Below are 15,000 nucleotides of genomic sequence, written 5' to 3' on the forward strand. Positions count from 1 at the left end.
GAGGACTTGTGTTGAGCACAATGAGGACAGGAAGCAATATACTCTTTGACATCTTTTTTCAAGGCAGGCCACCAGTACCTAAGGGACAGAAATTCATAGGTCTTCTGAATCCCTGGATGACCGAAGAATTTGGAATCATGAGCCCAACATAATATTTCTTTCCTTGAACTTGGTTTGACAAAGGTTTTACCTGGGGGAATTGACGCCTGTACAGTTGTTGCAGCGATATGAAGAGGATAAATAATAGGACTTCCCTCATAAGATTTGGATTCCTCTTCAGTCTCCCATGATCTGGACAGAGCATCTGCTTTGCGATTCTACTCCAGGACAGAAGGACAATTTAAAATTGAATCTAGAAAAGAATAAAGCCCATCTGGCTTGTCGAAGATTTAGACACTGAGCATTCTTTAACTATAGCAAGTTCTTGTGATCAGTGATGATGTTAATTATGTGGGTTGAAAAAGGAGAGAAAGAATGTCCTTTTTGGTTGGGTGCACCTATGTATAATTAAAATATAGCTTTTAATGAGAATATATAAAAAGATTTATTGCGAAGTGTTAAAAAATATATTTTCACACACAAAGATTAGACATACAAAGGTTAAAGTCAGAAATAACACTTAGTAAAAATGAGGTGGCAGACAGAAAGCTCTCTCTAAATATCCTTCTCTCGATAATGGATGGATTGGTGTAGAAGCACCTTGTTTTTTAATTCATACAAGTGGGGTACTTAAATTGTAATCCCAATACATGCAGACCTGTTATATATATGCTGCTTATAGGTTATGCCCGCTCTGCGGGTACCCACAGTATCACTACTATTAGTCCTGACACACCAGGTCAATCACCCGTTTACCCAGACTGTATCTGGGACAAAAGTGGGCTATTACCTTGGGTGGTATGGAATAATAATACGCTAAGTTAATTATCCACTGCGATCCCGCAAGTGGATATTATATATCTTTTGGATGATAAGCCTGGCGATTAGTGTCTCATGATATATGTCTCAATGCGCAAGATTTGTTAGCAGGATCTATCAGACTCATGCGTTGTGTTACTGGTCTGAGATCACTGATAACAGATAGGTAGTGTGTACCAATAGATTCACCGCGTGTCCCTTAAAAAAGCGGTTAGGTGTCCCTGCTTATTGTGTCATGGATACAGGTTCAATGACTGGACACACCGGGAAAGTGAGCACTGGTATATATACCGTTAGTGCCCCGCTATAAATTAAAGGGACTGCTCTAGTATATGCAGACTCTTATAAAGCCCAGGATTAATTAGTGTTGAGTTACTTCCCAATTACCCTGCATTTAGCCGGGACAGATCATATGGGTAGGTGATAAAACTCATAGATAGTAACACTCAATTAGGGCTAGCGTTATTCCACTGCGAGCCCGCAAGTGGGAATTGGAGTCTACAGTGATTAAGAGCCACAAAATGAGGTCACACTCTGTACTGTCAGTATGTATCAACGTGGCAGTGATTCAGTGCGTGAAGAGTGATTTGAGACATAGATACTTGAGATCACGCCAGCTCACTGTGTTGTAGTAATCACACAGTGCTGCAGGACTTAGATATCAGATCTCATCAACCAGTACGTCCCTTCCCCAGACCCACAATGTACGCTCAGTGGCTGGGTGTAAAGGGGTTGGAGACGCCGGTGTAGATGCCTGTCTGGCCCCGCTACCCTTACAAGGGCTGTGGGGTGACACTGTCTAATACACACAATCAAAATACATCCTAAATAATGAAAATAATAAAGAGGAGAGAGAGCTGATTCTGTCTGCGCACCGCTAGCTGGCACGCGCTTCGCAGAACAGCTTTTTCTGGCCTTGAAAAAGCTGTTCTGCGAAGCGCGTGCCGGCTAGCGGTGCGCAGACAGAATCAGCTCTCTCTCCTCTTTATTATTTTCATTATTTAGGATGTATTTTGATTGTGTGTATTAGACAGTGTCACCCCACAGCCCTTGTAAGGGTAGCGGGGCCAGACAGGCATCTACACCGGCGTCTCCAACCCCTTTACACCCAGCCACTGAGCGTACATTGTGGGTCTGGGGAAGGGACGTACTGGTTGATGAGATCTGATATCTAAGTCCTGCAGCACTGTGTGATTACTACAACACAGTGAGCTGGCGTGATCTCAAGTATCTATGTCTCAAATCACTCTTCACGCACTGAATCACTGCCACGTTGATACATACTGACAGTACAGAGTGTGACCTCATTTTGTGGCTCTTAATCACTGTAGACTCCAATTCCCACTTGGGGGCTCGCAGTGGAATAACGCTAGCCCTAATTGAGTGTTACTATCTATGAGTTTTATCACCTACCCATATGATCTGTCCCGGCTAAATGCAGGGTAATTGGGAAGTAACTCAACACTAATTAATCCTGGGCTTTATAAGAGTCTGCATATACTAGAGCAGTCCCTTTAATTTATAGCGGGGCACTAACGGTATATATACCGGTGCTCACTTTCCCCGTGTGTCCAGTCATTGAACCTGTATCCATGACACAATAAGCAGGGACACCTAACCGCTTTTTTAAGGGACACGCGGTGAATCTATTGGTACACACTACCTATCTGTTATCAGTGATCTCAGACCAGTAACACAACGCATGAGTCTGATAGATCCTGCTAACAAATCTTGCGCATTGAGACATATATCATGAGACCCTAATCACCAGGCTTATCATCCAAAAGATATATAATATCCACTTGCGGGATCGCAGTGGATAATTAACTTAGCGTATTATTATTCCATACCACCCAAGGTAATAGCCCACTTTTGTCCCAGATACAGTCTGGGTAAACGGGTGATTGACCTGGTGTGTCAGGACTAATAGTACTGATACTGTGGGTACCCGCAGAGCGGGCATAACCTATAAGCAGCATATATATAACAGGTCTGCATGTATTGGGATTACAATTTAAGTACCCCACTTGTATGAATTAAAAAACAAGGTGCTTCTACACCAATCCATCCATTATCGAGAGAAGGATATTTAGAGAGAGCTTTCTGTCTGCCACCTCATTTTTACTAAGTGTTATTTCTGACTTTAACCTTTGTATGTCTAATCTTTGTGTGTGAAAATATATTTTTTAACACTTCGCAATAAATCTTTTTATATATTCTCATTAAAAGCTATATTTTAATTATACATAGGTGCACCCAACCAAAAAGGACATTCTTTCTCTCCTTTTTCAACTGTGATATTTCTCACTGTCCTGGGGTAGCACACCTCCGCCACTACCACAACCTGACGGTCGTGATTGCATCTAGGGGGTCCTGTAACACATACTGTATGGTCTTGTGTGACCAATTTCTTCTGCCTCTTCCTACTATGTTAATTATGTGGGCTGCCCCCTCGAGTAGATATCGCCACTCTTCTAAAGCCTTCTTAATCGCCAGTAGTTCCTGATCCCCAATAGCTTAGGTTTGTTCAGCTGGGGAAAACTTTTTGGAAAAGAAGCCACATGGATGTGAATGTCCGTCAGAACTTGTCTGGGAGAGAACAGCCCCTACGCCAATAGCAGAGGCGTCGACTTCCAGAGTGAAGGATAAACTGACATCTGGTTGGGCCAGGACTGGCGCTGAGATTAACTTTTCTTTGAGAAGAGAAAAGGCTTTGGAGGCATCTGGGGGCCAGTTGGAAGGCTTGGCACCCTTATGAGTGAGGGCAGTTATTGGAGCTACAATAGTAGAAAAGCCTTTGATGAACTTTCTATAATAGTTTGCGAATCCAAGGAATCTTTGAACCCCACGGAGGGTGTGAGGACGAGGCCATGTCTGGATTGCTTCAACTTTAGCTGGATCCATCTCCAGACTGGAGCCTGATACAATATACCCCAGGAAGGGTATGGATGAGACCTCAAAAATAAATTTTTCTAGTTTACAGAAAAGAAGATTCTTCCTGAGGCGAGAAAGTACTTCTTTGACAATTTCTCGATGTTTCTGAAATCAGGATATCGTTGAGTTTGTACGACATGTTTGTAGAGAAGATCACGGAAGAGTTCGTTCATATTGGATTGAAATACCGCTGGTGCATTACTCAGGCCGAATGGCATGACGAGATATTCGTAATGTCCATCTCTGGTATTGAAAGTGGTCTTCCACTCATCTCCTTCACGAATGCGAATGAGGTTGTAAGCGCCTCTGAGGTCTAATTTTGAAAAGATGGTAGCCCCTTTGATCCTGTCAAACAGTTCTGTGATGAGAGGCAACGGGTAACGATTTTTGATGGTGATTTTGTTTAACCCTCGATAGTCGATGCAGGGCCGTAACACTCCATCCTTTTTCTTGACGAAAAAGAAGCCGGCTCCAGCAGGAGAGGAAGAGGGGCGGATAAACCCTTTGGCTATGTTTTCTTGTATATATTCAGACATAGCCTGTGTTTCAGGTAAGGACAAAGGGTAGGTGTGACCCCGAGGAGGACTTTTTCAAGGCATTAGGTCAATTGAGCAGTCCCAAGGATGATGAGGAGGTAACTTGTCAGTAGCTTTTTTACAAAAAACATCAGAGAAATCTTGATATGGAGTAGGTAACTCTTCAGGAACTTGAAGAGAGACTTGACGTGTAGGTGCCACGGACTTAAGACATGACTTAGTGCAAATTGCACCCCAGGCTTGGACATGGGACGTTACCCAAATGATTCTGGGATTATGGACACGTAACCAGGGGAGACCCAATACGATTGGATAGGAGGACTTAGGAATGACAAAGAACTGAATTTTTTCAGAATGTAAAAGTCCGATTTGTAAAGTCAGTGGTTGGGTTTGAAGAGTAACTGTCTCACCTAGAATACGGCTACCATCTACAGCGGTGAGATAAACCGGGTGATGGAGAGGTATGGTAGGTAGATGCCAACGCTTGACAACATCGGTGATGAAACTTTCTGCCGCTCCTGAATCCAGGAGAGCCGGCAACTGTCTGAACTGATGTTTGACTTGTAAAGACACTTGAAGAATACAGTCTTTATTGTTTGGAGAGGTAACAAAAACCCCTAACCTGCCCTCTCTCTTACAGGTTAGGTTCTGGTGTTTCCCGGTTTCTTGGGACAAGAATCAACGGCGTGATGTGGATCGGCACAGTAGAGACAGAGACGTTCAGTATGACGACGCTTGTGTTCATCAGGAGTCAACTTGAAATGCTGATCTTCCCAGCAAGACACTCATTTGCCTGCAGCTCCACTCTGCCACTCCACATTGGTTGCCTGCATTTTCCGTATTCAATATAAAACACTTCTACTCGCATATGGAGCCATTAACCCTACTGCACCAGCATATAGACCTGCTTATATATGCCAAGGTAGTTATTTTATAACCATCTACACCCATTCAGAAAGTGTTTTTGTATACTTTAAAAAGCAGGACACTCAATTCACAGTCATGTGTCAACTTTTTCACTGTAACACAAACATACCAGTTTTTTACTAGGAAAAATACACATAAACCACTTCTAAGAGCAACAATGATGTTTTTGGACTCAATTTCTACTTGCACTGTGATGTACGCTCAGATATACAGAAGGTGTCAGTGGGAAAACGGACGAGATCCGTCCGTGCACTTTGGCGTACGCTCTGATGTACGCCAGGTAACGGTGGCTAAGAGGGAGATCTGTCCGTGCACTGTGGCGTACGCTCTGATGTACGCTCTGATGTACGCCAGGTATCGGTGGCTAAGAGGGAGATCCGTCCGTACACGGTGGCGTACGCTCAAGTGTACGCCACTCCCCTTTGTCTGTGTTTGTGACCGTCCGTGTGCGGCTGTTCTGTGGGCGGACTTTCGCTCACTGTGAGCGTACGGTGAAATGGACCGCACGTACGTTATAACGACCGAACCAGAATAAGGCCCTATATGTAGTCAGGTTTAGCCACATGTCAGATATGTAGTCATATGTAGCCATATGTCATACATCACTTTAGGTTATTTATCACCATCTATAGAACCCCACTCCATCTTTTTTCACACACCTCATTTACACATGGTGGAACGCAATTGGAACGCATCCGGTTCCTACAAATATTGGCACCCACGGATATATTATGATAGTTCACCTTGCAGATAACTTTAGATTAGTTAGGTGAACACACTACACATCCAGAGGATTACGGGTGCATATATCACCCAACTCGGAAGCTCTATACACTGGGGAATGAGACACCCCAACCCTTGCACGGCACACACTAGATCAGTGTTTTTCAACCACTGTGCCGTGGCACACTAGTGTGCCTTGAGCTGTTCTCAAGTGTGCCCCCAGATCTAGAGATGCCGAAACCAGTTTACAGCCACCACCAGTTCAACTGTTATTTACTGGTTTCAAGGGCCAATGTATTTTATTTTTGTTACCTGTGGGGACCAGTGTGATTGTTTTTTTTATATGGGGGCAAATATTTTTTTTTCCCTGTGGGGGCCAATGTGTTTTGCCCTGTGGGGATCTAATGGTGTGCCTTGACAATTTTAAAATCTTATTTAGTGTGCCGCAAGGTAAAAAAGGTTGAAAATCACTGCACTAGATGAAGCCCTGGAGCGCATATGGAACGCATAGCGCTCCCGGAATAACTCATCAGCATCAGCGCACCGGAAGCTTAGAGCACCACACGCAGACTTCCCTACCGGAAGTTAGCGTGACACGCATATGGAACGCACAGCGTTCCCGGAAACAAGCGCTTGATATCAGCGCTCACTCACATTCGAGATACTTTCCCATATGAGTTCTAATACCCATTCAGCAAGTAACACTAGAATACTTTTTTTGTGTCAGAAACCACCTAGGGATGGTGTTTAAAATCTATCATCCGCTACCACCCTATCATAGTCCGTCCTTGACACAGGAAGTGATGTCACGTTAAGGAGGGGTATTTAAACCCCCACAGCACAACTAAGAACTACCGCTCTCTGACTGATGATATTTTACATACAGACACTACTGGTAGGTTGCACTATATTGGTCTTGTATAGATGTATTAGGATTTGTTAAACTTTATTGGCTACCTTTATCTGCATTATGCCTGTAAACCATGTTAAACCTTATTGGCTACCCCTATCTGCATGATGTATAGAAACCATGTCAAACTTTATTGGCTATCCTTATTCGCATTATATATGGAAACCATGACATGTCTGGCAACTTGAATGGATAAAAGTATTAGAAATAATTGGATACTATTTGAAAATGTTAAAATACACACTGTTTAGAATTATACCCAATAAGTAGCAGTGAGTTATATTTATACATAGTAGTAATGTGCTGCGCTATAGTAACGAATGGTCCGTATACTCTGTAATGCTTAATTATTTGTCTGAGAAAGGCGTATTCCACATATGTATATATTCCACATATATAATGTCAAACCCTTCTTGCTGAGAATGCTATTGTAGAAGTGTATTTGTTATAGTGGTAGTTACACACCACCTGTTGAAATGCAATGAGAGACTAGCCGATCTTTGAAAATGTATCATTATCTGTACACTAGATCACAGAAGGTCTACCCTGTTTTATAAAAAACATCAGTTGGAAAGCGATATATACATGTCCTGAGAATACGGTATGTACACAGAGTAATTAGGGTTTTTCATGACACTTCAGTACTGTATGTAAATGTACACCTCCACCTAGCCCCATATTTAATGGACCCCTAATGTATATACTCCTATAGATGTTCTGATTGTACATTGGATCACCGGTCAGATTTATCCGTTGGCTTTACCCACCTTGGGTCCTTACTATATGAAATACTAGTAACATACTGGTATGTATTCTGTTGGATATAAGACACTGGTGAATGGGGTTCCCTCTAATCATCCTCCTCCACCCCCCTTCCCCATTTCTTATCATCCTCTTAATAACTCCCTCCCCAAAAAATATATCAGACTAGACATTAAAAGCTCTTTGTTTGGCATTGTTTCACCATTTTAAATACCCCTATACCCCTGAAGAAGTCCTGTTAGGGATGAAACGCATAGGGTGATTTCAGGAAAATTGGCTCTAAGCAGTATCAAACACAGGACCATTCAATGTGAAAATCTTGTATGAAATACCATAGTTTTTTTATCGTTGTAAGAAACTGTCCGATTCCCCTTCCGCAGGCACTGGCCCTTATTCAGGTCCAGATGCACTTGTACCCATTGTTGCAAAGTACTGATTTTCACAGGTTACATGCAGAATGTGCGCAAGCGGGTTCTGTGATGTTGGAAGCAGGACAGCAGCAGACTGGCAGTGATTGACAGTATGCTGCCATTCAAGTGGCAGGGAGGAGGGCCCAGTGCCGGTGCAAGGCACCGGAGCGCCCCAGACGGGAAGGGAGGTGGGCGCCCCGGCACTCACCTGATCCATGGGGGGGGGGTCGTCGAAGTGGCGGCGGGAGATGCTTCTTGCTCCACGAGGGGAGGGGGGTCAGCGGGCGGCATCGGGAGGGGAGATATGGGGGGGGTAGGAAGAGAGAGAGAGGGACTGGAGCAGCGCCTCGCTCCGGGGGATGGGGGGGGGGGAGGAGAGGGAGTCACTCACCTGATCTGGGGGAAGGGGGGGGGGGGGCTGCTACAGGTGGCCGCCCTCCAGTTGCCGGCGCCCTTGGCAAATGCCCTCGGTGTGCCACCGCCGTTAGGAGGAGGTAAGAGGTCAGGAATCTCCATCGTAGGAGGTAGATTTCCTGGCCTTTGTGACGGACGGCTTGTGTGCACTACCAGTAGCGCTAGCCACCCGATGGTGACTGTGTGGTCAATACTGCAGCAGGAGGTGTCGTGTGTAATAGCTGCCTCCTGCTGCTTTACTGTACAGCGTTATCACTGCTGCTTCCAAGGAAGCTCCACCCACACCTGAAGAACCCCCACTGTGTGCACGTCAGCATTCTGAATTGTACCTTGGGATTTATCTTCGCACTTCTTGGTCCTCTCACAAAATATTCTTTCTTAGTATCTACAGAATCAATATAAGCCGGTTTGTCAATCCAATAAAATTTATTTTTCGTCTCTTTTTTGCGAATAACCTGCAATAAACCACAAATCCATGTTAGCAGATAGATATTATGAAAGCACAGTATGTAATGTACATTGGGATCATGGGTAGTTACTGTGCACAGGTTACGTCTACACCAGGGGTGGTCAAACCTGTTCTCAAGATCTACCAACAGTTTGTGTGTCTCAGGCCACCTGTGGATCCATAGTAAGAATGAATGCAGCATGTTTGACAATGTGACAGTTAGTAATGACTACAGCTGTGTGCACCAGCTAGGTAATCTAGGAATGTCACAGTAATGACTGCACCTGTGCACCAGCTAGGAGGTCTGGTAATGTGACAGACAGTAATGACTGCACCTGTGCACCAGCTAGGTGGTCTGGTAATGTGACAGACAGTAATAACTGCACCTGTGCACCAGCTAGGTGGTCTGGTAATGTGACAGTTAGTAATGACTACAAATGTGCACCAGCTAGGTGATCTGGGAATGTGACAATAATGACTGCACCTGGGCACCAGCTAGGTGGTCTGGTAATGTGACAGACAGTAATGACTGCACCTGTGCACCAGCTAGGTGGTCTGGTAATGTGACAGTTAGTAATGATGGTACTTATGTAGTATCTGGGCGCCCGATTTTTTGATTGTATGCCTTAACTTAAGGCATACAATCAGATGCGATTCTAACCGATTTTTCGGAAAAATCTGGTCGATCGCATCGCAAGCAACCAAATCGCATGCGATGCAACCGACATGATTTTTCCATTGGATTCAATGTTAAATGGTCCCTGTCCATACCCCCACTATCCAAGTGGGAATGGAGTTGATTTTATATAGCGTGGCGAGCCGGAAGCGTGGCGAGCCCCGCGAGGGGACGTGGATTACTTAACATGTATTGCGCGTCCCCTCGCGGGGCTCGCCACGCTTCGGGCTCGGTGGCTCACTGCGCTCGCCACGCTATATAAAATCAACTCCATGCCCACTTGGATAGTGGGGGTATGAACAGGGACCATTTAACATTAAATCCAATGGAAAAATTGCATGCATCACATCACATCGCATGCGATTTGGTTGCATGCGATGCGATTGACCCGATTTTGCCGACCCGATCAAAAAATCGGGCGCCCAGATAATACATAAGTACCGTAATGACTACACCTGTGCACCAGCTAGGTGATCTGGGGAATGTGACAGTAATGACTGCACCTGTGCACCAGCTAGGTCAGTGGTCACCTGTGCACCAGCTAGGTCAGTGGTCACCAACCCGTCTCTCGAACACTCTGCTGCCGCTGCCCGCCCCTCCATTATCCGCTGCCGCTTCCCTTCTCCCTCTGAGGGGAGTGCATTGCACATCTCACCTACCCCCCTCACTGTGCAACTCTGTAATTGGGCCTTCCACCAATCAGAGCTCGCAAGCTGGCAGCCAATCAGGAGCCAGCCCACAAGCTTTGATTGATGGACAGCCCTGTCACAAGGAAGTGAGGAGAAGGAGAGACGTGCAATGCGCTGCACTCTCCTCCCCTGAGAAGGAAAGCAGCAGCATCAGACACAGACAGCGGCACTGCATGGGGACACTGGACTGTCCTCTCCCCAGCAGCAACAGAAACAATGGTGAGTGTGCTGCTGCTGGGACTGTGGGGGCATACCCGGCACTGTGGAGCATACTTGTTTCTGGCACCGTGGGGGCATACCTGGCACTGTGGGGAAGTACCTGGCACTGTGGAAGCATACCTGGCACTGTGGGGAAGTATCTGGCACTGTTGGGGGCAGTGGTCGAAGTGGGGCGGTATACGGGGGTATGCCATACCGCCACTTTAATCTGAAGATAGAAAAAAAACTGGTTGGGGGCATAAATGGCACTGTGGGGGCATACCCAGAACTGTAGGGAAGTATCTGGCACTGTGGGAAAGTATCTGGCACTGTGGGGCATACCTGGCACTGTGGGGGCATACCTGGCACTGTGGGGAAGTATCTGGCACTGTGGGGGGCATACCCGGCACTGTGGTGAAATATCTGGCACTGTGGGGGTATACCCGGCACTGTGGGGGCATACCTGGCACTGTGGGGAAGTATCTGGCACTGTGGGGGCATACCCGGCACTGTGGGGGTATACTTGTTTCTGGCACCGTGGGGGCATACCTGGCACTGTGGGGAAGTACCTGGCACTGTGGAAGCATACCCGGCACTGTGGGGGCATACCCGGCACTGTGGGGGCATACCTGGCACTGTGGGGAAGTATTTGGCACCGTGGGGGGGCATATCCGGCACTGTGGGGAAGTATCTGGCACTGTGGGGGGGGGGGGGCATACCCGGCACTGTGGTGAAATATCCGGCACTGTGGGGGCATACCTGGCACTGTGGGGAAGTATCTGGCACTGTGGGGGCATACCCGGCACTGTGGGGGCATACTTGTTTCTGGCACCGTGGGGGCATAAAAAAAGGGGGTTTTGAGTGGTGCGCTATCACTAAGCGGCCGGCACTGGGTTGTCTGTCACTGTGGGGAAGTACCTGGCACTGTGGAAGCATACCCGGCACTGTGGGGGCATACCCGGCACTGTGGGGGCATACCTGGCACTGTGGGGAAGTATTTGGCACTGTGGGGGGGCATATCCGGCACTGTGGGGAAGTTTCTGGCACTGTGGGGGGGGGGGGCATACCCGGCACTGTGGTGAAATATCCGGCACTGTGGGGGCATACCTGGCACTGTGGGGAAGTATCTGGCACTGTGGGGGCATACCCGGCACTGTGGGGGCATACTTGTTTCTGGCACCGTGGGGGCATACCTGGCACTGTGGGGAAGTACCTGGCACTGTGGAAGCATACCCGGCACTGTGGGGGCATACCCGGCACTGTGGGGGCATACCTGGCACTGTGGGGAAGTATTTGGCACTGTGGGGGGGCATATCCGGCACTGTGGGGAAGTATCTGGCACTGTGGGGGGGGCATACCCGGCACTGTGGTGAAATATCCGGCACTGTGGGGGCATACCCGGCACTGTGGGGAATTATATGGCTTTGTGGGGAAGTATCTGGCACTGTGGGGGCATACCCAGCACTGTGGGGAAGTATCTGGCACTGTGGGGGGCATACCCACCACTGTGGTGAAATATCTGGCACTGTGGGGAAGTATCTGGCACTGTGGGGAAGTAGCTGGCACTGTGGGGAAGTATCTGGCACTGTGGGGGCATACCGGGCACTGTGGGGAAGTATCTGGCACTGTGGGGGCATACCTGGCACTGTGGGAAAGTATCTGGCACTGTGGGGGGCATACCCGGCACTGTGGGGAAGTATCTGGCACTGTGGGGGGGCATACCCGGCACTGTGGGGAAGTATCTGGCACTGTGGGGGCATACCTGGCACTGTGGGGAAGTATTTGGCACTGTGGGGGGCATACCCGGCACTGTGGGGAAGTATTTGGCACTGTGGGGGGGGCATACCCGGCACTTTGGGGAAGTATCTGGCACTGTGAGGGCATACCCGGCACTGTGGGGAAGTATCTGGCACTGTGGGGGCATACCTGGCACTGTGGGGAAGTATTTGGCACTGTGGGGGGGCATACCCGGCACTGTGGGGAAGTATTTGGCACTGTGGGGGGGCATACCCGGCACTGTGGGGAAGTTTCTGGCACTGTGGGGGCATACCTGGCACTGTGGGGAAGTATCTGGCACTGTGGGGGCATACCTGGCAATGTGGGGAAGTATTTGGCACTGTGGGGGGGGCATACCCGGCACTGTGGGGAAGTATCTGGCACTGTGGGGGCATACCCGGCACTGTGGGGAAGTATCTGGCACTGTGAGGGCATACCCGGCACTGTGGAGAAGTATCTGCCACTGTGGGGAAGACATTGTGTTTATGGCATTACTGTGGGTATTGGCGGGCCGGCATCGTGTAACTGATATTGCTGGTGGCATGTGTATATATGGCACAGCATCTATACAGAGAGGCTGGGTGCATGACCAGCAGCTCTCAGAGCACTGGCCATGCCCCTATAACAGAAAAAATGGGTGATGTGGCCTCGCAGGAGTACCACGATAGTAGGTCATGCCCCCTAATTTCGGGCATTTGGCACGCGCAGATGTCCCCTCTGCTCTGCCTCCAGTGTTGGGAGGTATGTATGCAGCATATTGGACATTGCAGTGTGTGGCATAATGTGTCAGGGGCATTGCGGTGTGTGGCATAATGTGTCAGGGAGATTACAGTGTGTGACATAATAGGGGAAATTTACTAAGCTAAATTTGTAAAAAAAAAATTGTATTTTAATAGTAAAATACTATTATTTGGGGCGTATTCATATTTTTGGCATTTACTATGCCAAAAATATGATTATTTGTATTCCTATTGATGGGACATTCATATTTGTATTTACAAATACGAATGAATACACCATCGATAGAATACGACTAGGAATCACCATTCAAAAGAATGCTGATTCCTAATTTACTAACCAGCTGCTAATTGCCGGCCAAATATGCCAGAAAAATACACTTCATTTTCCTGGCATATTTGGCTTCAGCCTGCACGGATCAGTCAGATCCGTGCAGGCCGCAGTGTTAAAAAATAGAAAAATAAATAAAATAAACGGCAGGGAGTCCCCCCCATGGCCGTAACCAGCTCCAGGCTAAAAGAGCCGGGGCTGATATTAAAAAAATCAGGAAACCATTCAAGTAGGGCTTCGCTGTTTTTTTAAAACCAGCCCCAGGCTCCAGGGCTCGGGCTGGTTCCCAAAATACGGGTGGCAAAATGAGTAAGGGTCCCATGTATTTTAAGAACCAGCCCCAGGCCCAACCAGCCAGCAGGGTAATGCCACAGCCGGGGGGAGACTTTTTATACAAGTCCCCACGGCCAAAGCATTAACCCTCTGACCAGTCAGCCTGGCCAGGGGTCCTGGGGGAGTGGGGACCCCCCAATAAAGGGGTCCCCCTCTCCAGGACTTACCTGGCCAGGCTGACTGGTCGGTAAGGTTAATGCTTTGGCCGTGGGGACCCTGGAGCGGTGGCCACCAGCTGATAAAATGGTGTTAAAAAATAGAATTAACTATTGTCTAATACTGTGTGTCATGGACCCACCGGTCGCCTGCTCCGATACGTCAATCTGGGCAGCTCGGGCCGTGACTGGGGTTCACTTTGGACACTCGGGTCCTTTCTTTGAGGTACACTGCCACCAGCCAAAACCTGATTTTAGCGCTTGAAACTGCGCAAGGGGCGGCTTGGCTCGCACCTGACCACACAATACAGTATAAAAATGGTAACGTTGTTGTGTTTCTCTACTGAGGCTAATGAGTCTTAAGAACACAGAACCAGGACTGAGAATACTACAGAGCTTTAAAAAAAGGTTACAAGATATTGCAATGATTTTAAAAGTACACACAAGATTAAATGCAATTTCAGAAATAAAAAGGGATACAAAGAACTGTATCTTACACGTAAGTACACATCGCAGTAGCGCACGCAGGGGGGGGTTTCTGAGTACCCAGAAACCCCCCAGGAGTCTAATGGCCCAAGGTTGAAAGCTGAGGGTCCCCTCTTTCCATGGGTACAAGAATTTTAAAAATCGGCCCTTGGGAACCGGAGATATCTGACTTCAAAGCAGTGGTCCCCATCCAAGCCTGTTAAATGCTATATTCCGAAAACTGGGACTCTCCCCCTTTGATGGACACTAGTAGCTTGTCTCTACTATTCCCAGAACCAGAGATATCAGCCTTTCAGCAGCTGGTTACTGCTCCAGCTCCACACACCTGGTATGTAGTTATATATCCTCATTGGCGGATTGCTCTGCCTCCTGAACTCTGATCCCCTAGTCCCCAATACCATTTGGTAGTTGGGATTCTCTAGTTTTTAAATCCATTAAAATCTGAGAAATCCAATTCCAGGAACTGGAGATATCTGCAGTCAAGCAAGCTGTCCTCCCACCAGAAAATTATGAATAATAAGCCCACTCCACTATATTTATTTATTTATTATTATTATTATTTATATACATTTGGTCTATCTATAATACTTTAACTGACCCGGCATATACTGGGTCACCTAAGTGTCCATCTCCGTGC

The 15,000-nt window shown here is 47.3% G+C and overlaps 1 protein-coding gene across 1 annotated transcript in view; it reads right to left on the minus strand.

Annotated features, from left to right (window-relative positions):
• LOC146021380 (NACHT, LRR and PYD domains-containing protein 1b allele 2-like) overlaps nt 1-15,000 on the minus strand; it is a 60,473-nt gene that overhangs the window by 24,041 nt on the left and 21,432 nt on the right. Inside the window, exon 2 of the mRNA XM_083155166.1 lies at nt 8,864-8,989. Coding sequence (XP_083011292.1) covers nt 8,864-8,989 — 126 coding nt within the window. The remainder of the gene's footprint in view (nt 1-8,863; nt 8,990-15,000) is intronic.

Source organism: Crinia signifera, chromosome 7, assembly GCF_055691185.1.
Source record: "Crinia signifera chromosome 7, ASM5569118v1, whole genome shotgun sequence".
NCBI lineage: Eukaryota > Metazoa > Chordata > Amphibia > Anura > Myobatrachidae > Crinia > Crinia signifera.